Source organism: Acanthopagrus latus, chromosome 8 (assembly GCF_904848185.1).
Source record: "Acanthopagrus latus isolate v.2019 chromosome 8, fAcaLat1.1, whole genome shotgun sequence".
NCBI lineage: Eukaryota > Metazoa > Chordata > Actinopteri > Spariformes > Sparidae > Acanthopagrus > Acanthopagrus latus.
The window spans coordinates 27,839,141-27,865,869 of NC_051046.1; the positions used below are offsets into that span (position 1 = coordinate 27,839,141).

General features: G+C 39.4%; 2 protein-coding genes across 3 annotated transcripts; both read left to right on the forward strand.

Moving 5' to 3' along the window:
* Positions 1–1,127: 1,127 nt before the first annotated feature.
* tmem231 (transmembrane protein 231) lies at positions 1,128–6,280 on the forward strand. The gene is made up of 7 exons (XM_037108169.1): positions 1,128–1,912; positions 2,086–2,252; positions 2,449–2,577; positions 2,747–2,890; positions 3,850–3,931; positions 4,044–4,149; positions 5,083–6,280. The coding sequence occupies exons 1-7, from the start codon at positions 1,774–1,776 to the stop codon at positions 5,243–5,245; spliced, it is 930 nt and encodes a 309-aa protein (XP_036964064.1). The 5' UTR covers positions 1,128–1,773; the 3' UTR covers positions 5,246–6,280.
* Positions 6,281–14,063: 7,783 nt separating this feature from the next.
* chst6 (carbohydrate sulfotransferase 6) lies at positions 14,064–22,606 on the forward strand. 2 transcript variants are annotated; one of them, XM_037108461.1, is made up of 2 exons: positions 14,064–14,283; positions 18,882–22,606. In XM_037108461.1, the coding sequence occupies exon 2, from the start codon at positions 18,998–19,000 to the stop codon at positions 20,192–20,194; it is 1,197 nt and encodes a 398-aa protein (XP_036964356.1). In that variant the 5' UTR covers positions 14,064–14,283; positions 18,882–18,997; the 3' UTR covers positions 20,195–22,606. The 2 variants fall into 2 exon arrangements, with proteins under 2 accessions (XP_036964356.1, XP_036964355.1); XM_037108460.1 differs by having other exon boundaries at positions 18,901–22,606.
* The last annotated feature ends 4,123 nt before the right edge of the window (positions 22,607–26,729 follow it).

Sequence of the window (26,729 nt, forward strand, 5' to 3'; positions counted from 1 at the left end):
TAGCCTTCCAGTCGCTCATGTTTGGGACCTAAAGGTCTTCCTAAAAGGAACACTGAATTTTAATTTAAAGCAACATTATGTAGAAACTGGCAATTTATGCAATTTGACGCCCATCACAGCCCATCAAGTGCAACACCACTGTTGTAAATACAAATCCCAGGTCTGTAACAAATAGTCAGACGTGTTTTAGAGTAGGTGTTAACTCACACAAAACTTATCACATCACAATAATGTTGTGTCTTGAAAACTTGTATCTTGAAGTAAACATGTATGCAACACTGTCATCCTGTCCTCTCACTGAATTTACAGAAACAAGTGATAGGGGGGCAGAGTGGCTGAGACAGAGACACCATTTTCCCTATTACAAGACACTGTGCCATCAAAATACGTCTGTTCAGTCAGTTTCATTTTAAGATTTTGTTTAATGTGATTCCTGAATTGCACATATTATTGAACATTAAGACCAATCTATTCTTGTATTACAAGTAAACAATTAGGCACTGTTGCTTAAATAACATCAGAGTTACATGTCTTAGGTGCCCCTCCTGCTCTGAATAGCAGTTTAGTGACAGTTTAATATTTATATATATATATATATATATATATATATATATATATATATATATATATATATATATATATATATATATATATATATATATATATATATATATATATATAATGCTGATAGGCGAAGTAGCATTGTGTTCAGTTCGACGAGCAGAAAGATCCACAGAAAGTGGATCAGCTCCAGGTCCATCATCACTGTCTTTTCATGTTGCTGAAGATGTCAGACATTAAGCTCAAGAAGTGGATATGCTACTAAATGTTACCTCAAACAGTCATTTGCAGCCATTTACACCGAAAGGAAATATGCAACACTGACATCAAGGTTAATATTTAATTGTATAAGAATCACTTGATATAAACAATTTTAAGATAGCACTGTTTTTCAAGTAGTACTTTTTCTAATATGTTCACTTCACTACAGCGTTTTCATCGTATCGATGCAAATAAGTCTTCACCAGCATTTCTGCAGTAGAAACATTCCTGTCACCAGTAGTAATGTTGTAGTGTACATTTAGGCAGGACAGTAGATGCATTAAGGGGAGGGGGGCCCCAGCTGAGGCTTCATAGTTTGGGGGCCCATATGTTTGGTGCCACGACACTGCTCCCACTTGATGAAAATAACTTTAGCTCATTTAGAAGCGTTTAATGAGCTATGCTTAGTTTGTTTGTGTCTGCTGGTGCCACTTCAAACATTTAACACCGCAGAGTGTAGACAGGTGAATTGAGAAGATATGACTGCAGGGCCAGCAGTGGAGATAGCGCTACTGCCGACATCATAGCGGGATTTCCTGTCGTTGTCGTTGCTCTGTGCTCGGACTGCACCGGTCGGGTCTGAATGGAGCGTGAACACGGTCCCCGGCAGCCATGGTAACCGTGAGACGCTAAGCTAAGCTCCGACATGGCGCGGTGCATGGTACTAGACTAGCTCGGGGCTAACGTAAATAGCACGCTAATACGCTACGTTTCGCTAAAAAAAAAAAAAACACGCTGTAAAATGCGATATCGTGTCGGAAGCTGTTAGATGGATATTACTTAAACTGGGTTAATCCATGTTTGCTCAGCTTTTCGTCGGCTGTGAGCGCTGGTCCGAGTAGTAACTAGTGTGAACTACTTATTTAGCATTCATGCTAGCTTGAACATTAGCTAGCCGGCTGACTTGACACACAACACTGGCGGTGACGAGCGCAGTTTATATCTCTCCCCATGGCTTTCTATGAGGTGTATTCTCATCCGGCTTTGATTCGGTACAAAACGAGTGTTTGCACGAAAGCCACTTTGTTTCTGGCCATTGTTCTGTGCCTTACCTACATCCCACCTCTGCTGGTTGCTTACAGGAGCCAAGGTACACTACTGTCATGTCTAATTCTTGTGATTGCTGCTTCTGTCATTATTGCTACATGATGATTTTACATATGAGTTATACCATGAATATGAAGTTTAAATACGCCCCAATGTAAATGGTGTTTTTAAATATGTAGACAGTCTTGCTCGCTGGTTAAAGCCATGTCATTTTAGGTTTCTGGATAAAAAGAAGCACTTATGAGGAGCAACCGGTTGTGAGGTTCCAGTATCAGACTTTGCTGGTGGCAGCGACCAGTACTCGGGGAGACTACGTCGCCTGGAGCACCTTTCCTCATCTGAACAACATGCTTGGGAACAATCTGCGGATCCCTGCTGTCTCTGTAAGACATTCACCACTGTCCCCTCACATGAACACCACTTATGCCTCTGTGGGTTTGCCTGTATTTACACGATTATCACTTTAGATGTTGCTAATGTTGACCGTATTAAAACACACAGTCAAAAATACAATCTCAGTTTTAATGGTGACTTATCATTTTGATTAATGGTACGGCGGATTTGAAAACCACTCCACAGGTGAGAGAAGAGGACCAGAACCAGGACGGGAAGTTGGACCTCCTGCTCTTGAACCTCCAGCTACCTCTAAAACCTGAGGAACAAGTGTACAGCGTCCAGCTGCTGATCACCTTCAGCTACCAGCTCTTTGTATGTATTCCACTGCATTACCTACTGTCTAGCCACACTGTATACATGTGGATGTCACTCTTAACTCACCCTAAATTAAAATAAATCATGCAATAACTTGTGTTCTTTGTCAATATGCATACAAATGTAAATGAATACACTTTTTCATTCATTCTTTATGTTCTGCCAGCGGATGTCCACTGTGGTGATGCAGAGTCTAGCCTATGTGCAGCACTCTTCTTCTGTCCCTGGAGCCAGGCTGTTCATCAGTGGAGACCTGAGGCTGCAGCAGAGGACACCCCTGCCTCACCGAGGACTGTACAACATTTACAATGTGAGATTGCTTCAACTTTCTCTCTATACACCTGCTCTTTTTCTCCCTTTGCACAAACACAAAGAAAGGAAGAATGGTGAAGCAGGGGTGGTGGTGGTGGTCAGTAAACAATACAGTCTCTTCACTGTAGAGCATAGGAATTATGCAGAACATTCATTCACTTGCTCATTCAATAAAATTCTGTTGACTGTCTGGGTTTACCTTGAGAGGAGACGCTGTAACAGTGGATAATGTAGTGATATGTCTATGGAGAATATTTAGAGGATGATTAGTGGGTCAGCTCTTAACAGCTGTCCTGCAACTGACTCCTTTGTTGTGATGGCAACACAAAGGATAGACGAGTGAAAGTAATGGTAATGTAACCTGACAAACTCACATTAGCTTACTTTTTTTTTATGGCTAAAGTCTGATGTGCTGGCAAATACGTTTTCGTAGTTTGTCCCAGCTGTATGTTGTTTAACTCTCAGGGGACTGTGGATAATTGAATATTTTTCTCTCAAGAACATCAGATAACATTACTAACAGATACGGAACATTACTGAATGCGAAACACTTCCTATTAGATGTAGTGCAACAGATCAAGTGAGCTTCTCAAGAAGATATATGTCAAGAATTTGTGGCTTTGTGAGGTTTGTGGTTCTGCCGGTGTCTGCGGGTCATTGATTAAGACTTTGAATTAGTAGATCATATTGATGATAATTAAATTGAAAATAATATTTATCTTACATGTAATAATACACTAATGATGATCATTTTGTAATCTATGTCTCTTCGCAGTGCCATAGTCAGGGCATGTACCTTAATGTTTTTTACCACATGCCATAAAACAAAAAACAATCACAGTACAAATATTTGATTACAGTAGACTACTACATGCTGACTAACTTGCTGACACTAGCAGAAGATCTTCATTTGTTAAGGTATAGTGCTGTTTGTCTTTTTTCTCCGTTAATGCCAAGGTGTCGGTGGTCGATGGCTCCAGCCCCTTTGCGAGTGCATATGATCTTGACAGCATAATTAGGAGTTACCAGGAGAGAAACTGTAAGTTCACAAAGGCTCTTATTTTGTTTGCTTGCATTAATTACTACTGAATATACTGTGTAACCAACGCCAGAACCAGCACGAGCTGAACCAAAAACCTCTCCTCCCACAGTGACCACAGTATTGTCCTGTCCCATGCCAGTCTGGACTGTGGGACGAGCTGCTGGGTCTCCCTTTCAGCTCAACGCTGAGATCCGTTATCCGATGGAAATCATTAGATATCCTTTAATAAATGCAGGAAACTGTGTGTGTGTGTGTGTGTGTGCCTGTGTCTGTGTGTCTCTGTGTGTGTGGTTTTACTTTAACCCCAAATTTACTTTTTAATTTTATAAGCATTTATAAGCACTTTATGAACATTTGATAAATGACTTCTAAAACACTTTGATGTAGTTGTATAAGTTATAGGAACATTTAGAGTGTTTATTAATGTACAGCCTCTCTCATTAACTATGAAGTGTGTATGAAATGAGTGTGTGTTAGTGTCATCAGTGAGACAGTAAGTTTAACCAGAAAAGACTTTAATTACAGAGAGCACATGCTTCTGCTGTGAACTGACAGTTAATTGAAATCAAGCACTAAAAGTAACTGAAACACTTTTGCGTTGCAATAGTGTTTGAAAATGAATTAACCTGATAGCCTTTTGAATCCTTGCCTGACTGAGATGCATGAGCTTGTGTTGATGATTAACATCATATTTAAATCAAACTAATTCAGAAAAGTTAATAACTTGATAGACTGATATATGATTAAATGAACAGCGATATGGGATGCTTTAGTTGTGGACAAAGTATTTACTGCAGTGTTTGAGGCCGAACTGTAACTGCCATACCTCTCTACTGCTCTTTATAGTATATTTTACACATGTATATTGTTGAGTAGAGTCCATCTGCGTACAAGCAGACTCTTGAGTCGGGTCATTTTGATATTGTACAGCACCTAGCTTCAGACATTTGTTAATTCATGAAAAAATCAGTCCAGATGCAGTGTAGAGTGGTCAAAATTTTGTTTTCCAGATGATATCCATATTTTTTACACTGTCCGCAGTATATTTTTAATTTAATATTTAAACAAATTTGACCACACCCAAACAAAGTTTTGTATGTTTTTATAAAGTTTTTGTCATAATTTCTACCTTAACCATCTCCATCCACCTATCGCCCTGGCTTCTGGGAAACAATCAAATTTGCCTGGATTCAATATGTCAGTGTCCTCCTCATCTTCCTCTGGGTCTTTGAGCGTATACAGAGATTTGTTTTCCAGAACCAGGTTCTAACCACGGTACCCATACCAGTGGGAAAACCTCACCTCTCATGATGCGATGGTAGTGATTTGACCTTCTGGTATACATGAACCTCCAGGTTTCCTTTTTTTCAGAGACAATATTTCACCTCTCATGATGACTCGCCAACACTAATACTCTTTGACTGAAGTCTGATTAAAGCAGCATTATATAGAAATTGGCATGTTGCGCAATTTGGCACCCCCCACAGTCTTTGAATGCGGCACCAGTCATACGTAATGTGGGTACTAACTACAAACAAAACTCATCACATTACAACAACGTTATCTTGAAAGCTTGTATCTTGAAGTAAGCATGTCTGTAATGCTGTGAGAGGGTAAGATCACTGAGGTTACACAGTGCAGAAACAAGTGAGAAAGAGCAGAGTGGCTGTGACGGAAACGCCATTCACCCTGTCAAAATGATTTTGAATCTGTTATTTATGAAATGAAGTTACATAATGTTGGTTTAAAATGTAATCAAACCAAGGGATCTGTGGCAGCTTTAAAGCTAAATGCAGAGGAACTAAGTGGCTATGGCTCTTTTATGCTTCTATTAAAACTACAAAGAAGTAGCAGTAACTTGTTATACTGTTTCCATCTGAAGCGAATGTCATTAGTGAAGGTATTAATCCCCATTCATGGTTTTGACTGTGGTATTTCATTTTGATAACTGACTGTTATCGCTTGAATATTTGTCTGGTTTTTCGTCATCAGTTAATAGCAAATTGACCAATGAGCCTCCCATAACTTGCTTTATTCCATGGACAATTTGCCTTCATTTTATACAAACATGCTGAGAGACACACTAATTTGTTTATATTTTAGAGCTTTCCTGGACAAGTTACCATGCACTCCGTCCTCAACAGCAGCCTCATTCTCCTTTCCCCTGCGAAATCCATTCCTTCCCCTATTGCAGTTTAAAGCAACTGAAATTACAAATAGGTTTCTATATTTTTACTGTGTATTTTTATGACACTTTATAACAGAAATTGAAGAAATTTGTTGATGTGCTTGTACATTTTTGTTTTGTACAACTTTAGATGATGATAATAAAGAATTTGTACGTTTTGTCGTCTTCGACCATAATGCTTTCATTTACTTTAAAGACTCTCTTTTAAATAACAGCAGTGAAACTTATCTGACTATTCTTGTTTAATAATTATGCTATTATAACGTGTCAGTAGCAAGATGGCTGGGAGGACAGGCCTTGAAATTTGCTGTCAATTACATTCCACTGTTCTCGATCATATCTTAAAGGAACAGTTCACCCAAATTTTTAGACAGCATCTAGTCACACTCATGCCAATGAAAAGTCGGGGGAAGCTTCATAGTCCAAAAATAACCCAATAAAATGATTCCATGGAACAACCCAAATCTCTGAAATTCCAAATTGATCTTAAAAGACCTCATTAACACCCTTTTTGAATCCAAAATCCTCACTGAAGCTACAAAGCTGAAAGTGTTAGGAAACACCCCGTCGTAGTTCAATGCACAAGCTTGACCATCATGTGCGTAAATTCTTTTGAAATCAATTTGGAATCGCAGATCTTACACCAGATGAGCTACACAGGGCCATTTAATGTTTTGCTTTGGTTTGGGTTGTCCCTATCTACTTCAACTGATGGTTTCTTGCTTATGTGACTTATTGTTCAATTAATATTTTTTGAGGTTGACATAAACCTCATAAAATACAGGTCTCTCTCTCTCTCTATCTCTCTCTCTCTCTCTCTCTCTATCTATCTATCTATCTATCTATCTATATATATATATATATATATATATATATATATATATATATATATATATATATATATATAAAACTTTCGTTTTTGGAGCAGGTCGCATATTGATATTTTGCTGGCTGTAGGAGCAACTTCACTGCTAAAAGAAAAGTGGACAGTGAAAATCGGCAATTCCAAGAATAATAGACTGAAACATTTGCATTCATTCTCCCTCCAACCAGCACAAGACCCATGTGCTTAATATGCCAGGAGACTATAGCTGTGATGACGATTCCCAATTTGAAACGGCATTATGAGACGAAGCACAGGAATTTTGAGGAGACATTTCCTCAAAATTCAGAGGTAAGAACAAAAGTTAATGCACTGAAATCGTCATATCAAGCTGCAAGCAGGATTCTTGTCACATCTATGACACAACAACAAAAAGAGACTTAGAAACTTTGTTTTATTCAACTATTTTAATTTGTCAAAATGGAAATGACATTTTATTTTAGTTTGTATTTTTGTTGTATTTCACAGGCTTGAATAGACAACTGAGAGTGACAAGGGAGGTGTAATTTTTCATGTCACGATACAGTCTGCTCACATATGGCCATTGATACATTTAAAATACAAATTGATACATCGAGCCACTTTAACTCCACCCCATCCCCTCCACCTCCATGTTCTATGAACATGATATGGCACATACAAATATGAACTGCCAATGTTTTATTCTGGTGACTGAATGAAATGTGTGGAAACTCACAATATCTTGAAGTGTATGCCATTACTACAGAAACAGATTCAGTGATGACACATGCTTTGCCTCCTAGAGCTTCTGCTTCATGAGCTAAGCCACTTCGACGCTCAGTGTTATATCCAGCATATTGAAACTCATTATCTTGTCTTCATAATTGGGGACTGTTAAAGCCCTGCACGTACAGGTGATACTGATTCTGTTTCTGAAGGTAACATGTTAGCATACAGTGTCACAAAACAATGCTGTAATTAAGGCATCTCCTAGGTCCTACCGCCATGTATTAACCTAAGCTGCTCCTCTGTCTCACCTGTTGGAAAAGGGGGGAGGAGTCATGTGTGAAATTCAGCACCATATGGCACCTTCAGCACACACACACACACACACACACACACTACAATTCCAATTTCATATTGCTCTTCTCTGTAGGAGGGTGTGCAGTCTTTTAGAGGCGAGAGTCATGGTTTTCATTTTTCCTCTGACTCAGTGTCCCAGGAGGTGTTAGTAAATGTGCATGTCCACACCAGTTTGTGTGTGTGTGTGTGTGTGTGTGTGTGTGGATCTTGACTGCATTAGATCATTTAAACCACTCAGTCTGCCAGTTTGTGTTGTTCCAGACAGTTTAGTAAGAGTCACACCCTGTTTGCTCAATAAGGCTACAGTACCAAAAAATAAAATGCCCTTAGAATGTAAGATTTTAGCCGTTGTGTAGTGCCGCCACAACTTGAGGCTATAATATTGGATGTTGAAAATAAGGACAAGCAAAAAGGAAAGAAGGAAACATATTTCTATTTATTTATGTATGGCATTTCCGCTGATGCTTGTAATAACAGGAGATATGACAGTGTCAACTTTATTGTGTTCTTAAAAACGGGGGTTAAAAAATTATTCTAAAGCATCTTTTTATCATAGCCCCAAAAGATTAAGCTAGCTGTCTGTACCTGCATGCCATGACTGGGGTCTTTCACAGGGCTAGTCCAATGTATTGCTAAAACTTCTAGCTAACTACTGGCACTAGAATGGCAGAGAATGTGCAGCCAAAATTTCCCAGTGCTAACACGTTAGCTCGACAGCAGTGAGTACTAACGAAAGCCATGTTCGTTGTTTCCATTCATTATGATAATGTTTGGTGTTTTCTTAAATGTGAGTGAGGCATGAGTTAGGCTAGTTGGATAGGGTTAGTGATTACAACAATGTGCTGCGCTCTCACCACACATCCGCTGAACCTGCTGTTCACCAACTTACTACCTCAGTAGCACAAAGCACAGAGCTTCTGAGCGAAAGAACAAGTGAAAGGCTGTTGTTCAGCCACTAACTAGGTAGCATAAAGCACACACGCAGCAGTAAGGACTAACTGTTGCACCTTGGGAATTTGTTAATTCATGTACTTGTTAGACTAAGTCTTGTGCTGGCCATGTTGCGACTATGCTTAACCACAGCCGTGCTTTGAACTGAATGTTATCATCGGTGTACTAACAACCTCACAGTGACAATGCTAACATGCTAAACCTAAGCCGGTACAGTGCTTGTTATGCTCAGCTTAGTTTAGTAATGTTGAGGCTAGCTAGTGAACCTAGATTGGTCCTGCTAGACGGTTTGTAACTCTGAACCATCTTAAGTCATGTTCCAGACAACGGCGGAGTCAGAATTTGCTATTTGAAACTTTGAACATCTGACCTCAAAGAGGTCCAGGGGCACGACAGCTCTCAAGCGAGCATTATAAATGGGATATTAAGGCACTTTTGTGGGCTAACTGGAAATGAATATTTCATTCATTAACCCAGAACAAATGCTGTACTCACAAATACAAATACAAATACACCCTAGCCCCTTCCAATGGATGCTGTCATTGTTGTGTTATGTCATACAACTGCTCCATCATGAACTCAGAGAAGATCAATTTGCCTCAATTTTACAAGTAGGAGTTTTGACGTTAAGTGGCGTTCCTTGTCCATTTTCTAGTAGGAATTCAGTTATCTGGAACACAGTATTAGAAACTGTCCAGGAAAGGGCCAGCCTTATTAGAAAGTACTTCGTAAAGGACTTGATCTCTCCAAATCATATCAATGAACCATGCTACATGCTATACATTTGGCTGCCAGCAGTTCCTCATGTCACAGTGATTGGTCAGACTACTCTGGTTGTCCCAAAAGAGCATAGCTTGAGGCCTGTCAAGATGGACTTCTGAAATTACACGATCACAAGATCTTGAAAATCCAGCTGCTGGAGTCCGAATGTGGAAGAGGACAGACTAGAAACAAGACCAGAGCTGAGTCTTTGTAGTAGGCTTGATTACAGGATTGGATGCACCTGGTGGGCCTCTACTCTACTCAGCACACCTGTCTCCACTTACACAGTCATACTTACACACATACACACAGGGAGAGTGTGGGCTCCTCTCATCTTTACATGTTATGCCTGTTCATCTCCTATCAACTCCATCCCCCTGCCTGTGAATCCAAAGCTGATCTCAGAGTACCAGGCTTGATGGAGGAGGTATGACCGAGGATTCACAGTTGTGTCCTGGGCCGAAACCTTGAGTTGTGAGTTGCAGTTGAAATATGCAATAATTAACTACAACATTAAAATAGGTTAAGTGATTTACAATGATCTGCAGTGTTCTGTTGGGAAACCTTGTCTCCTGGCATTCATGTGGATGCCCTTGTCATACACTACCCACCCATCCACCACATCATGGCAATGGCACTCCTGGACGCCAGTATCCTGTTCTCTGCCACACTGCAAAAACGGTTACCGAATGGCCTGATTAACATGAAAAGGAGCTCATGGGCCGCCAAATTCTCGAGATCCCAATGGAGGCCATGAATCGGAATTGTCATGAGGAGTTGTAAATTCCTTTTGGTTTTTGCTCCCATTTTTTCACAAGATTTAAGACTTTTTATACACAGTGAAGAATTTTTTCTCTCAGATTTGAGCACAAATGTGTTAAAACATGAAAAGTGACCTTTTCTCCTTACCTAAGATAATCCATCCACATGACGGGTGTGGCATATCAGGATGCTGATTAAAAAACATGATTATTGCATGGTCTGCATTGGACTGGTCACAGTAAGAGGCCATGCTAAGATGTGAGTTTTATTTGACATTTATTGACATTTATTTATTCTGCATTAGTTGTTGACTTCACATGACGAGGGTTACAGATATGCATTGTATTGCCATTGCGACTATTTTTGTAGTATTTATCAAACAAACTTTCTTGCTTCACACCACAATAAGCATGGTTATAAAGTAGTTGTCCTCCATGTTACTCTCGCTCCTCGAGGTAGCTCTCAGTCTCACAAACGTCTGGACCCATACTAGGGATAATGTCTTATAGATGTGTTTGTTAGCAATGTAATTTACTACATAAGAAACAACCTTTTAACCAGTTTATTGGGGGGAAAAAAAGCCTTTTTTCACACCTTACTGTAGCTGTTCAAAACTGATTCCAAATCAGTGCTCTGGGGCAAAGTCATCCAACAAGCATTTACTGGTGACCAGAGAGCTTTAGCATTGGCTGGGGAGAGCAGAATGGCAGGATATGAGTCTGGCTCATACAGGAACCAGGTGCATCCTTTCATTTTTGTGTTGTGTTTTTTCTTTTCTGTGGATCAGTCTCTGAACAAAAAACTTAACCAAAGCCAGAAGTAAATGGTTCTGTGTAGTCTTCATACCAGTAAGATGATAATATATAATTTGCATAATTTGCACCTTTTCCGTTGCAGCTTTGACAGGGTTCAAGAAGGAAGTGCTCCTGATTGAAGCTGTGTTTGTGAAAAATGAAAAACACAAGCGGTGTCTGAAGGGTTACCCCATGCGTGAGAGAGACCTTGCATCTATTGAATTCAAAGTGATCACTCACTATGAGTTGCAGATGTAAAGCATAAGCACCAACAGTTGTAACTGTAGTGGCAAATATAAACAGGGTCATGATCATGCATATACATTGATTTGAGAATACACCTTGCAGTTCTGTGTTAACAGGGAATTTGAGCCTGATGAAAGACCAAGGTCTGATGCTCCCTTTATAATAAATGCTGGAGTGGGGGAGCAGCAGGTGCAGCTACAGCTCACCCAAGGCCACAGATAGGGGCCTGGGTGAGACACTTTGTAGGCCTTAAGGAAGTCAGACAAAAATGAGAATAGTAAGATGACAGTCTCGCGTGATCATGACGAGGGGGGTGGTCCAGGAGGGCACTGGTGACCTTGACCCCGAGTATAAAAGAGGGTGATCGGGGGAGATTTCTCAGTTGCCCCGGGGTACCTCATGGATTTATAACTTCTTCTCTTGGAATAAACACCTTTTTGGACTGAAGACTTGCTGCCTCGCCTCTGATTTGGACTTAGTCTCTGAGCGGTCTTGTCTCTAATTTGGACTTAGTCTCTGAGCCGTTTCTCCTCAGATTTGGACTTTAACTTTTGAGCGGAGTCACAGAGTCATATAGTGGAATAATTGGACGGATAAGGAAGGTAGTCTCCCACTACATAACATAGGTTTCAAGCCTATGAATGAAAATTGTTTACAACAGTCCCAGCATCAGCATAGGCAGTCTGGCTTGACACCCGCTATAACAAAATGCCCCTCCTCTTTATCCCCTACCTAGTTTAATAGTGGCGGTGGCAGATTAGTTTTACTTGTATAGAGAGTATTATTATCGATGTATTCATATTTAGGTAGCATTTAATATTGTAGTTTTAGGTTCTGTTTGTCATAATATAATGCCGTATTGTGAATAGCTTTCAGTGTTACGCTTTTTTGTAATCCAACAGACTATATTCTAAATAACAAATGCACCATAATTATACAACTATAAAATATATAACTTTAGATGAACAATATTCATAGTACAGAGACCCAGAGCCCGTATCATTGTAACATTTTTTCGTAAATTAGTAACAAAGATGTGGACTTGACTCATTGTGACTTGGACTGAAGTTGACTCAAGTCACCGTTTCGATCACAACTTGACAGAAAATAAATGACTTGAGACTCAACTTAAAGTTAGAAGTTAAAGAGCTATGAGAAAAAAAAAAAGTTTTTGTGAAGATACAGTGTTTTGTAAGATTTACCAGAATCTCGGGGAATAAATCCAATTCTTCGTTTTACTTTTTGAAAAAGGTTTAATACTGATTGATATTGATTGGTAGCCTAGTAACACTTCTCTTTTTAAAATAGAGGTATTAGACATTGTAGGCAGGACTGAGCTTTATTGGGCAGGAAAAGGGACAGAAAACATGAATTGGGGCTAACTTGACATTTGCATCACATGTCTAAAATACCCATGTGTCCTAACTTTACTAATGCAATTGACACAGTGATTTTAGTAGAGAAGCCCACTATATGTCTATGGCAATATGCTAAATCTTTAGTGGGCCAGACTAATTAAAAAGTGCCCTTTTTGTGTGTGTGTGTGTTTTTAATGATAAACACATTCCTGCTGTATATAGAGATGTAAAAAAAAAACCAAACAAACGGTGGTATAAAAATAACACGATTATCTACCACATGCATTTCCTGCGAATATGGTGTTGTCTGTGTGAGAGAGAGAGAGAACTCCACCACACATGAGCTGAGACGTGACATTGGAGCAACTTGAATCTTTGGGAGTTATAAATCCATTAACTTTCCCCTTTTTTTTTCAGGAATCTAACAAGTCGCCTTCCACTTCTTCAACATGCTTAAATATGAGTCATATTTCAGAAGAGTGCCCATTTGTGCTTGTTAAGACAACTGCTTGTTAATGACAGAAGAATAATCTAATCCAACAACTGTTTGTTAGTTGTTGTTTATCTTGCCACTAAACTTCTTTCAGATACTGAGTTCACTGTGAGGTTGGTGTTGTAAACACTGCTGTTCCTACTAACATTCACTGTAGCAGTCAGTAGTCATTTCTTGGTTTTGTCACATTTTTAGGTGTGTAGCCTGTATTTCTACTTTGCACTTGTCCTCCAATAAAGAGCCTAATAATAAACCAGTGTTTCATTGCTTTTTGTAAGAATTGCAGCTGAATTGCATGTCCTCTAAACCTAAAGTATTACGATAATGTGAATAAACTCATGTTGACAGCAATTTGTTGACGCATAAGAAATGGCAATCACTAACAGCTACACAGGATACACAGCTAAGTAGTTAGCTCTCTATAAGTAATTTTAAAGTAATCTACATATTTTGGTATTAAGGCCTGAAAAAAATGTGGCCCTGTCTGCGAGCAGGTACTGCCCTTTCCTGACTGAGTCCCTGCCCCTCTATGATCATGAGCACGTCCCTGCCTCAGCAGTAGTGCCGCTTCTCTCGCAGCGCTCCTGCATTCAGGGTCTCTCCTGCTGCGCCACACCCACCCACCCACCCACCCTCCTGTATCTCGGACCACCAGCCCCCTACCCCCCTTCCCAGCTCCACTGCCAGTCAGCTCGGCACAGCCTCTGGCCACGTCTCAAAACACCGCTTTGTACACAACCGGACAGTGGAAGTAGTCGAGCAGCTGCTGGCCGGGGCCAGAGGGGAGGAGACGAGGGGACCGCAGGGTGCTGGGACTCTGCGCACCGGCTCTGTCGACAGGCGGCACGGCCGAAAACTAAGCTTTAAGGTAAGGTATTTCTGCTAAAAGAAGTGGAAAGAAGATAAGTAAACGCACTCCTCTTCGGCCAGACCCGTTTTTTTCTCTGTTCGAACTGGTGAGTCGTGTGGCTCGTTTCCGTCGGACCGATGGAAGAGGCTCGCGGACGCACTTTTGGGACAACGCATGAATAATTTCGTCTTTTTCGTCCTCAGCATTCAGGCTCGTAAAGACACTAGCGGTTTGGTGGTACAAGCAAAGACAAAAGTCTCACATAGACCCATCCAAACTTGAACTAAACTCGGAGTTTATTCAATAGCTTGGTTGCATCTAGGCTAATCCCCATAGGGAACACAGGGGAGCTCCATGACAACCCCATTAAGTTTCATCATTTTACACGGCAATAGTATTACCCTTTGTTAGTGTGTGGAACGAAGACCTGGGATGATTTCACGGGGGAAAAAATTAAAATCCATGCGGAGACATTAATGAATCACCCTCAAGTGGGGTGTCCCACTTTGAGACTCAGTGACTTAACTTGTAATAGACCCAGAAAGGGGGGCAGGGTCGTGGAGGTAAAGTGAGTACACTCTGTATTTGTATACTTTTGATTATTTTTCTGATAATGATTTGGCAATGTTATATTGCAGCATCCGGCAAAACCCATGTAATTATACTGTAACTATACTAAAACAAAAAAAACTTAAACAACAAACCCTAATTTATGGTTCGCCCCAGCCCTTATGTTCCATTCTTATGGAAAAGTTGATGATACATACATTTTAGTTAAGTTGCTTACATCTGTCTCCGTACTTTCTTTAAATGCATTCCTTGACAGGAATGCATGTATGTGATACCAGAATTTCATTAAATGGGCCAAAAAAGCTTTTTGCTGTATATTCACCAATGGCCTGGATTGGACTAAGTGAGCAGCTGTGTGAGATTGTCCAAGAAGAATGCACGACTGAGTAGTTTATTTATCTTTTGCTCTCAGGGCTCTTTCCATGAATACTGATGATGCTTTTTTTATGTAGTTTCAAAGCTCTTTAAAGTCATATTCACAACACTTAAAGGGATTCAGTCAATGTAATGAAAAGGAATTGCAGTTTTCATGTCACTGACTCAGTCATGCACATGTTCAGGCATACAAATGTGCTTGATACTTAATAAGAATAGACAATATAGGCACAAAGGCAGAAGAGACTTGTTGTTTAGTCATTTAACAGCATCTCCGTTTGTGAGGATGGTAAGCTCTCTCTTGTCAAGTTATCTTTAGAGCACATTCAACAGTTTGGCTCTGTAGTGCTGTATCGTGCAACATTAATCCCGGGTTGACAAACTGTTGAACAATCCAACGTGGTCTAGATTTCAAGGATATAAAAAATTGGTTGAAACTGCTGATTAACTGCATCCAGTCCCCATGAATCACATCCACAACCACTTAGAGGAATTACGTTATGGGACAACTCAGGAGGAAGTTCCCTGCTTCTGGGCCAGAGATTCAGCCAGAAGATTCATACTTCTGACTGGGTTTTTGTGAGTTGTTTGGGAATGCAGCAACATAAGTGAATCAAAAGTCAGTATGTGTTTTTAATTGTTTTGACCTGATTGTTGAATTTGTTTAAGGCCTAATTCTTATCTGACGATAATGTGAGAAGTTAACTACTGTAATTAGATTAAATAGACCACTCAGTCGGGCAAATAAAGGATAGAAGAAAATCTAGCGAGAGAATAGAAGGGCGTTATGATTCACTGAATTGTCAAAAAAATCACCAATGAAGATATATGACAAAATACAAAAGATTTACACACTGCCTGGCCAAAAATAATCACCACCTGGCTTTAACTGAGTAAATCAGGTAGCATATTCAGGGAGCATGTGAGTCCAGACCTCAGTTCCGCTGCGAGTCTATGGGATGTGATGGAGAAGACTTTACGCAGCAGCCTGACTCTCCCATCATCAATACAAAATACATACAATACAATGTACATACAATACAATGTATGTAGCTCAGGACAGAAATAAATAACGTCAGATTGCATATGCTTACCAAAATGATGCCATGGCGAATGCGATTTTCTGGCAATGCTCAAATTCAGAGAAATGCGCTAATTTACAGGATAATCTATGTTTATTAGTGTCTAATGCACAAGTGATTTGTTTGCCCTATTCAGCCAGATTACTGTGCAATATCCAGGAAATAGTAAGCAACAGCACACACGGAGGGTGTGAGTGTCTGCTTAAATTCACATCAACCTCTCACATAACTCGGCATTCACCAGCAACTCCAGTTTTGCCTTCTCTTTTTTCCCTCTCTTCTCTTTATAGTAACGATCATGGAGTAAAGAACATATCCTGTACAGCTTTAGTCAGCAGCCAAAATTTCTCTGCTCTCTACCTGTCAGTAAACTGCTCAAGATCAGGGCAGAAACTGATTGTTTATTTCTCCAGAAAGTCTGGCTCTGCACTGGAATCTCTCCTTCAGAGTTGGCTGGCTCTGATTATCTGAGCAACTGAGCAGCAGCTATGCTACCCTGCTCCCTCTGACTGTATCCACACAACTCAGCACATCTCTTCTTTTAAAAGAGAGTCCTCTCAAGGCAGACTTAACATACTGTGCATTTAAAGTTATTTTGTAAAAAATATAGCTAGTAGCCTCGATGGGATTTTAATTAGATGACAAGACTAGTTCATGCTGATGGGTGTTTCACGTCATTGACTGCATAGTCTTGGTTCTCAATCATCCCATGTTTTGAGGTGATTCACAAGGGTAGATCCTTACACTCTACTAGAGTAAAGTTGCCAATGTGTTTTATGTTGAGAAGATATGATAACTTGAAGCCCTTATGACTGCCTTACTTAAAAATAGAGGGTTTGAAGTAGATAAATGAATGCAACCAGCATAGTGTGTATATGTGGCATTAGCATTACCAGCTTTTGATGAGAACTAAGACTGAATCATTGGGGGAGAAGGAAAATAGAAGATGAAGTATCTGTCATGATCTCGGATGTTTACCTTTGTATCCTGAGGGTCTGAAGGTGAGGAGCTCATGCCAGGGCTTGTTCAGTAAGCACACCAGCTTATGGTACGCTTGCATGGATCACCTCAGTCAGCGGTGACTTGCACTGGAAACTTTAGCCCTACTCGCACGGGACTAGTATTACCTGGGGACCTCCTGTGATTTAGAAATTACCCGACCACGTCTGTGTTTTGTGGGGCGCATTTGCACAAGATAAGCAAAGTCTGTGTTTTAATTCGAATTCACTGACATTATCCCCCGGATATGATGTCAAGGCTCTGCGTAACCTAGGTAAATCACAGAGATGCCGATTCGCACAGAACTGAAACTATCACATGACCTCTGTGTTTGGCCAAATATGGTAGGTAATTTGCGGTGGAATTTTTACGTTACAAATTACAGACGTGGCAGATTTGCATGGGATTAAGATCACAGACGACCTCGGCAATTATTACAAATTACTAGAGGTCCCCAGGTAATACTAGTCCCATGCGACTTTCACGACACTTTCTGTTTCTTTTTTTCTCTTGTTTTTTTCAGGAATATATTAATTTGGTGGCTATATAGACAACCAAGTAGGTGTGGTGGGTGTTACAGTTTCTGTCTCATTCTAAAAGAATTATCCTCCCATGATGGCTGCAATGGTCCTAAGGAGGCATTCCACTATGAAATGTTTTGCATTGTTAGCGTATCACTGCATATTGAATATGGCTCAGCATCAAGGCATTAGAGCATCAAGACCCAATTATTCTGGACCGTAAATTTCCCTCACACATACACAGACACAGACACACACACACACACACACACACATTTCTAGTTCCACATGTGGCACATGTGGAGCTTCAGTACTTTATGTTCCCTTAAGACTTCTGGCTCTGTTTCTCAGGCCCGCCTACAAATTTTACTAGGTGATCAAGTTGAAGTCATTCACATTATGAACTGCAGGGGTGATAAACTTGTGTCAGCTCATTTGGTTTTATTTGTTTTACAGCAGCATATGTAGCAGTAGAGTACATTTTACAGTAGTTGTTTCTATTAACAAGTTCATGTGACATACAGGATCAATTTAATGTAATAATAATACAAAAGTACACAAAGGGATTTGTCATGTTAATTCAGTATTTAATCAAAAAACCCAAACTGCTGTGTATGTACTTAACCCATTAAAGGTTAAAAAAAAAAAGATATTTCAGAATCCACTTGGTAGTGTTTTCTGTCTCTCTGTCCAGACTACATTAAAAGGAGAGTCATCTTGCAGGATTCTTACTCACCTCAGTCATCACCCTTACATCTCTCTTCCTGCTATTATCTTACCAGTGCCCTCCTGAAAATTGAGCCCTTACTAACTTTCACATTAGAGGTGTAATTTTAATGTGTTCTTTAACTGAACTACTTCCCTAAACACTGTTTGGTGCCAGGTGTTAAGCATGATGTGCAGAGATAGACCAAGCTTTTATTTAGGCATTCTGACTGAAAATTCTTAGGATGAGGGGCTGAATTATTTCATTTGTGCATATTTGAAATATGTATTTTCTGGTCAACATATCAATTTATCTCTCTATCCCTCTTTACTCCTTCTACTTCTCTCTCTACTTCCCTTACAACTTTCTCATTTACCCTCAGCACTGTCTTAGGAAGAGGCAAAGCACAGCTCCACAGAGGACGAGAAAGAGGAAGATCCACATCAAGCTCCTGAGATTAACAGTGATCCGCAGCCATCATGCTTCGCTGCAGAGTGAACCTCAGCACCATGATTTTCCTGGTGATCCTACAAGGGGCAGCAGTGGTGCTGTTTTGTGGCTGGTATGTCCAGCTTAGTCCCTGTGGCTCTGCTCCCTCCAATGGCAAAGTACACGTTCTGCTGCTTTCATCCTGGAGATCAGGCTCATCCTTCCTGGGTCAGGTGTTTAGTCAGCATCCATCAGTCTTCTACCTCATGGAGCCCGCGTGGCATGTGTGGACCAAAATGCAGAAACCCGGTGCACGGGTGCTCCGAATGGCGGTTAGGGATCTGTTGCGGAGTGTCTACCAGTGTGACTTTTCTGCGATGGAGCCCTACCTTCCAGAGCAACACAATGTGTCTTCATTGTTTATGTGGAGTCACAGCCGGGCACTTTGCTCACCGCCGGCCTGTCCTCTCACGCCTCGCAACCAGTTCAGCAACCAGACTCTGTGTTACCAGACATGTGATGCAACAGGCCTGCATAAGGTGGAGGAGGCATGTGGCACTTACAGTCATGTGGTGTTAAAAGAAGTGCGATTTTTTGAGCTTGAATCCCTATACCCACTCTTGCAGGATCCAAACCTAGATCTCCGCATCATCCACCTGGTTCGTGACCCTCGGGCTGTTGTGCGATCTAGAGAGCAGTCAGCCAAAGCCTTCATGACTGATAATGCCATCGTCTTGGAGCAAAAAAGCATTTCAGCAGCCGAGGTGCAGTATCAAGTTATGCAAGAGATCTGCCGTAGTCATGTGCGGATCAATGAGAGGGCCATCCTGAAACCCCCTCCATTTCTCAAAGGTCGCTACAAAATGGTCCGCTATGAGGATGTGGCGCGTAACCCACTTGGGGAGATAAATGGGATGTATGAGTTTGTAGGTCTGGAGATGACCACGCAGTTGGCAGAATGGATCTACAGGGTGACCCATGGAAAAGGCAAAGGCTCCAGGAAAGAGGCCTTTAAAATCACTTCTCGAAATGCTGCTGATGTCTCTCAGGCTTGGCGTAGCACGCTTCCCCATAACAAGGTCAAACGTATCCAGGAAGTGTGTAAAGGGGCCATGTCATTGCTCGGGTACAGGACTGTTAACAGTGAAAAAGAACAGAAGAGACTTGACATAGATCTGCTAGTACCACAGGAACCATATCAGTTCAGCTGGTTGCCAGCTAAAACCAACCAACCAAGTAATAGTTAAAGCATGAGTGATAAAGACATTAATACCAAGAGACTACATTGGACTTGGTCAGGGCCTATATTCTTGATAGGCTCTAATAGTTGTTTAAGTTTTGTTTTTGTTTTTTTTCATTTTATGATTATCTTTAGTTAATTTCATGCTTTCCAGCTTGAGGTTTTGCTTTCAATGTCTTACAAACAACTAAAGTAATAACACCTTGGAGTATAAGATAGTATATACTATCCTGGATGGTGTGAGGCGAACTTGAAACATTAATACATGCAGAAGTTATTAGTCACAAGATACAGACACATGTACATTTATTTCACATTTATGTCACATACGCCTACATCCCAACCCTGACATGACACACACATCCTAATTGTCATCACTTGTTGGGACAAACAAAGACTTCAATTCAATTCCTGGAGCCTTACCCTAACCATAACCACTACTTATCTAACCTTAACCCTTACCTTACCTGAACCTAACACAACCACACAAATTCAGAGAAACAAGACCACGAGCACACACACACTAATCATGTGTCCTCTGTTGTCCAGTGGAGGCCTGACTTTCCCTCTGAGGTAGTTAGTTTTTAATAAGGCTTCCATACCTCATAGAAATGCTTCTTTGTAGTGTCATCTTAAGAATATGTCTTTTATCAATCTTTCTAAATCCATCAAGTGTTTTAAACTTTAAAAATGAATAGCTGTGAATTAAATTTTTGTTTCAAATGAAATCTATTCTTAGATTTCATTATTGACTCTGTTTACTTTGGTACAGAAAAGAAAAAAATGTTGTCATGAGAGTCACACTTCACACACAGATAATAGGTGTCTGGGTACTTAGGAATGTTATTGTTGTCATCAATTTGTATTGTATTAACTGTAGATCTTAATTTGTGGCAGTTGTTTGTGAGATAAGTATTTCTTTTTGAGTTGGCTTTAAAATGGAGACTTTAAAATTCATTCCATGTATCAAACAACTTTTGAAATTAGCAATGTTCCAATTGTTCCTGTAGCATGTTGCTTTGTCAGTTAATTTATTCTTTTATTTTTTTCTAGTGTAAATTACATTTTAATTTTATATTGTACATGTTTGATTCCCCTTGTACAATAAGTGCCTTCTATGAGCTACACAGTTGAGGTTATACTGATTGATTATTCAAAACCTGTGATTCCTTAGGGATACTAAATTGCACTCCTAATATTTTCTTACATTTTATTATGTGATTGAAATGTGCTATTTATAACGAAGTTAGTTACTTTTATATTTTGTTTTGTAATCAGAGGTGTAAATAGGTTAGGAGGCTTTCAATTCTTGCTTTCAATATTTATCTACAGTTCTTAAGCTGTGTTATGTATTATACAATCTATATAAAACATCAGTGGGCCATAATAATAATACATCTCTAAATTTAGAAATCTGAGACCTACGTCTCTTCTTGCATTTCGCAGAAAAGTTCTGCTAAACTGTGCATTAACTAGACAAGACAAGAGAAGTGAGTAAAGCATTGAGTTGCATACTGAATGACTTTGGAGGAACTACAGTTTGAGATTTGTACATAATAAGACATGTACATATCATAAACTTATCCTTCCGAATTGCATTTATGGGCAATTTTAACCATTTGTGTACTTTTAGGTTCACTCACTTAAGAAAGAAAGTTATCCTTGTATAATTGTGTCTTTTCATAGCTAATATCACAACCTAGGTACCTTATTGTTTTTCATCTGAATATGTTCAGTCTTCCGCGATTCGTCCTTTATTGATTTTCATCAATTCACTTTTTGAGAAACCCTCCATTGCCTCCATTGCCTTTGGAAGAGATGTTTTAGTGTTAGTTAAATATAACATGAAATCATCAGCAAATAAACTCTTATTTTCTTAATCACATTTATGCTGCTTACTTCCTCTGTCCAATTTTCTGAGCCAAAGGTTGGATTGCATACACAGGAGGGAGTTAACTGGCAACTATCTCAGATCCATAAACCAGTACTGTTGGAGACTTATCAGTTGTCTGCTTTATGGTTGTTATTTCATCCAGAATTTCAAACCGTTACATTTTATATAATATAGCGCAATTTATAAAGATTCTCTGGTTTTGCTTCATTAGTATTAATGAGGTGATAACAGCTTGTAACATTTGTTTTGAGACTTCTATTTTGTAAAATGCCCGTTTTCATGGTAGCAAACTTAATCTGGGAGTATCTTGACTATTCTATTATTGAGGACTTTGGTAATAGCTTTATTGTCATTACTACTTACATAAGTCCGTACTCTGCTGTCCTGGTTTTTGTATCACACTGATTATTGCCTGGTACATTGTTTGTGGGAGACTATGGTGCCTCCATGCAATATTAGTAACGTTTAAAAGTAAATTAATAGTCTGTGTCCTACATATAGAATAAAATTATTTTGGTAAACTATCATTGCCTAGCGCGTTTTGTTTTTTGAAGAAAGGCTTTTAACCTCCAATATTGTTATTTACTTTCTTAGATCCTGTTTCTGTTCAGCAGATGAACATTTAAACTTGAATGATTTTAGAAAGGCCATTGTGTCAAAATTCTTTGTTATTATGTGAAACGTTGATACATTTTTATGTGGCAAACTTCTGATCAAATCTACGTTATTTGCATGTTGAAAACCGGGTCCTAGCGCTATGATGTACCTTTCTGCTATTCTTTACTCTTATTAGTTATTAGTTATTTACCTATTTTCTGATTCATAAGATTCTTGATTCAAATAATGCACTTTATTAAGTAGCAGATTTTCATGTGCGAATTACTTTTTTTTTTTTTTTTTTTTTTTTTTTGCAATCTTGCTTCCTGGGCATTGATATAGATTTTTCTACTCCGTAAATCTCTTTATCTAGGTCGTTCTCCTTTTATCTAAGAATTATATCATAATAGGATACCAAATGACAAAATCCACCCAGACACAGTCTGTTCATCCTGCTGCTGTGGCAAAAGATGCAGAAGTATCCACTTCCACACCACAAGATTACAGAGCAGCTTCTTTACGCTATGAGACTTGAACTTATTCTCAACACTCCATCATAAAAAGAAGTGAAGTGAACAGAAGTTAGTAGAAGTAGAAACTCTGTGCAGAATAGAGATTGTGTCTAACATAGAAGTTCTATTTATTTCTGATTAATTCTCCAGATTTTTTAAGAAAGTTTATTTATTGAAGGTGTCATTACACACATTACTGAAGTGAGATCTGATATGAGATGGTAGTCCATCCAGCAATACATGTTTTGCATGTGAATAATATGTGTAGTCCAGTATTGTGGGGCGAATTATCCTTCATATAAATCCTGTTGTTGTAAATGAATTTCAGGATTGTTAAGTGCTTTGTCCTTCACTGTAGAAAAGCCCTTTATAGGATGACAAGACAGTATGATAACCACTATATGGGCATCTTTGTTGAAGTTAGACTTTCTTTTCATTGCAGACATTATAATGATGACACAACTAATAAAGTGGTATTAACTCGTCTTTAAACATAATGAAAGTATCTAAAGTGAGGCGTAGCTCAGATTTGTGAAGCAGTGACTTAGCTTGTTGCCGCTTGCATCTTTAATATTGGGTCATAAGTTCTTTATGCTTCAGTTGCTTAAAGGTTCAAATCATCGCTTTAAGCTATATTTTGGTAGGCATTCTCACAGCTTTCTGTATAGTTAATGTTTCACTATGAACTCATCATGCATTCAGATCCCAGCTGGAAGCTCTATGGAATTGGGACACAGGCCTGCTTTAGGTTTACACACTAGTGCACATGATGCATTTGCATTAGTGGTCCAGAAAATCCAAAACAGATACTATCAGGGAACGTTGGCTGTTGTTTGGCATCGCTGGAAACATTGTGATGAAAGCATTTCTGCACCAGTTCTAAAGGTTGCTCAGTGAGAAGGGGTGAAGATGAGAGTCTGACTCTGTGCTCCACGTGTCTGCCTGAGACATGGAGCATACGGAACAGAGAGTTCCCAGAGTACACAGTGTTCTCTCATTGTGTGTGTGTGTGTGTGTGTGAAGGAGGGTGGGTGTGCAACATTGCTTATGGATTTTCCAGTGAACAGAGTGTTATACTGTTATACATTTAAGGTCCAAAGGTTCATTCAGTCATGACTTTACAACGCCGGGTTGCACAAAGAGATGCAAGCTTTTGTCCCTTTATACTATACATTATGAGGAAGTGTTGATGACAATGATTTCTGAAGCCTCACAGTCTGAGGCATGCAGCTGCTCTGTAGTCTGGTGGTGTGGCAGCGGATACGTCTGTGTTGTTGGGTGGTTAACCCTAACCCCTAACCCTAACCAGAGGGGGTACAGTTTCAGGATATTGAGGGTGACAAATCTGACGTCTTCTCTCATTTCCTACAATGCCAGTGTCATTTAGAGGTGACCAGCACTCCAACACTCATAACTGATTTGTGTTGACCATGGTGGAATAAAAACAAACTGAATTGATTGATTGATTCTGATACCGATTAAAAAGTAGTGCAATCAAGGAATGTTTTGGTGAGTGATAAGTGGTGAGGATATATACAGTCTATGATTAGTAGTAAAATGTTCTAAAGCAGTTGTTCTGTAAGTGTTTGGGATAGCAGGATAAATCTGATGATTAATGTGGATAAATATGACTCTCAATATAAATAAACCAGTGTAATACAAATGCTATAATAAAAATCACCATTCCATTAAATGCAACGAAACATTACAAAAAATAAATGTAGGGTTAAATACATTTATGAAATAGACAGAAACTAGGGACAGACATTGTATTCTTTCTGAGCCGTCGAAACTGAAATGTGTGTAAGTATTTGAATATCCTGACCTATTTTTAAGGTCTTCACAATTTGTTTTTCATTCTGGAATTTATTTAATGTTCTGGAGAAAGTTGCCACTGATTTCATGAAGAACAGTTAACATGTGTCTCCATGCAATGTAAAACATACAAACACACAAACGCTCATACTTCTTGTGTTCTTATGATGTTTGTGCAAAGAGTCTGTTGATCATGTGAGTGCCTTACAGTTTTCTGAAGCTATTTGGTATTAATGACAGCAATAAACATTTACTTGTAACCTTTGGCTATTTTATTAAGTTGCATTTCAAAGAAACCTGGATGCATCGTGTTTTCTCAGTGGGACATCATTTATGTTTGGGCGCCATCTGTTGGTTATTCATTGAGGAGGGCTCCTGTAAGAAAGTGATTTATATAGTAACTACTGAATAACATTTTTTTGAGCACTGAGATAACTGTAAATGCATCATTCAAGTTGGCACACAAGCAAAAGGACGTGCAGTTCATAAAGCCGATATATGTAACAGAACACACTGCAAGAGAATAGCACAGTGTTCTCAGAATCACTAAGATGCACACAAGAAGAAATTCAATAAGCAACTGAGAACTTAACAAATATTAGATTTTAAATGTATAGAGCATTCTGGAGTCTTAAGATGTTCTGGAGCAGCACTGACCACAGTGGCTCAACTTCCCAGCTGTGTTGGTTGCAGCCTGGATGTTGTTTTTACAAAGTTATGTCTTCTGTTGATCTACGTTGATCTGTTATGTGCTCAAATCACCCAGCTCTCTCTCACTAAATTGACACTACTGGAAGAGATTTGGAATTCAGGTCATGAGTTAATGTAGTGCTTCAAAAATATCCTTAAAGCAGATAAGATAAAGTTATGTATGTGTCACCCTATATTCCCTATAAAAGAACACCATGCACTAGAAATTACAATCTTTATATTATAACCAACCACTTCCCGTATACCAATAACCATAAGCTTTCAGAAACTGCTGCAATTCATTTTGGAATGCAGTGGAAAATCAACTTGCAGAGACTTAAAAACTTGCTTGAGATGAGTGACACAGTTTGTGGAGCTCTTTCCTGAATGGGGCTCTTCCACGTCCACGATTGGACATGTCACTGCTGAAAAACTTTGCATTCAATAACCCAATGCGAAAATCCGCTTAGAAGATAATTTTCTTTCAATAGAATCTTTGCTGAAAGCTTGAAATCTCAGTAATTCATTTGGATGTTGTTAAATACACCAGTGGTGCAAATACAGGAAAATCAAAGACAGTCCTGAAGGCAGCAAATCTCTCAGGTTTGAGCAGCACTAATTTGGAGCCACGGTTTAATAAAAATAATGTGTTTTTTTTTTAAACACCTGATGATTAACTTCTGCAGGCTGCAGAGGACGGTGGACCAAGGCGGACTAGCCATTCCAAGCCTCCTTTTATACCATCAGGCTTTTGGTTTAAGGCCTCTGGCCCACTGGACCGTCCCCCTCAGGGTTTCTCCACCATGGTTCTCCATTGAAAACCCCCTCTATGAAGAAATCCCCTCTTTTCATTATATATCATCAAAGGAGACCCAGACTCATTCTATAATCACTGACGTAGGCAATGAATTCTCGAGTCTGTCTTTTTATATTTTGCTCAATCCTAAACTTAACATCATTAAGAAACCATTTCTTTGGAGGGTCTGAGTGGAGAGGAGGATCCTTGTTAAGAGGGACATCTTTGAGAGGGACAA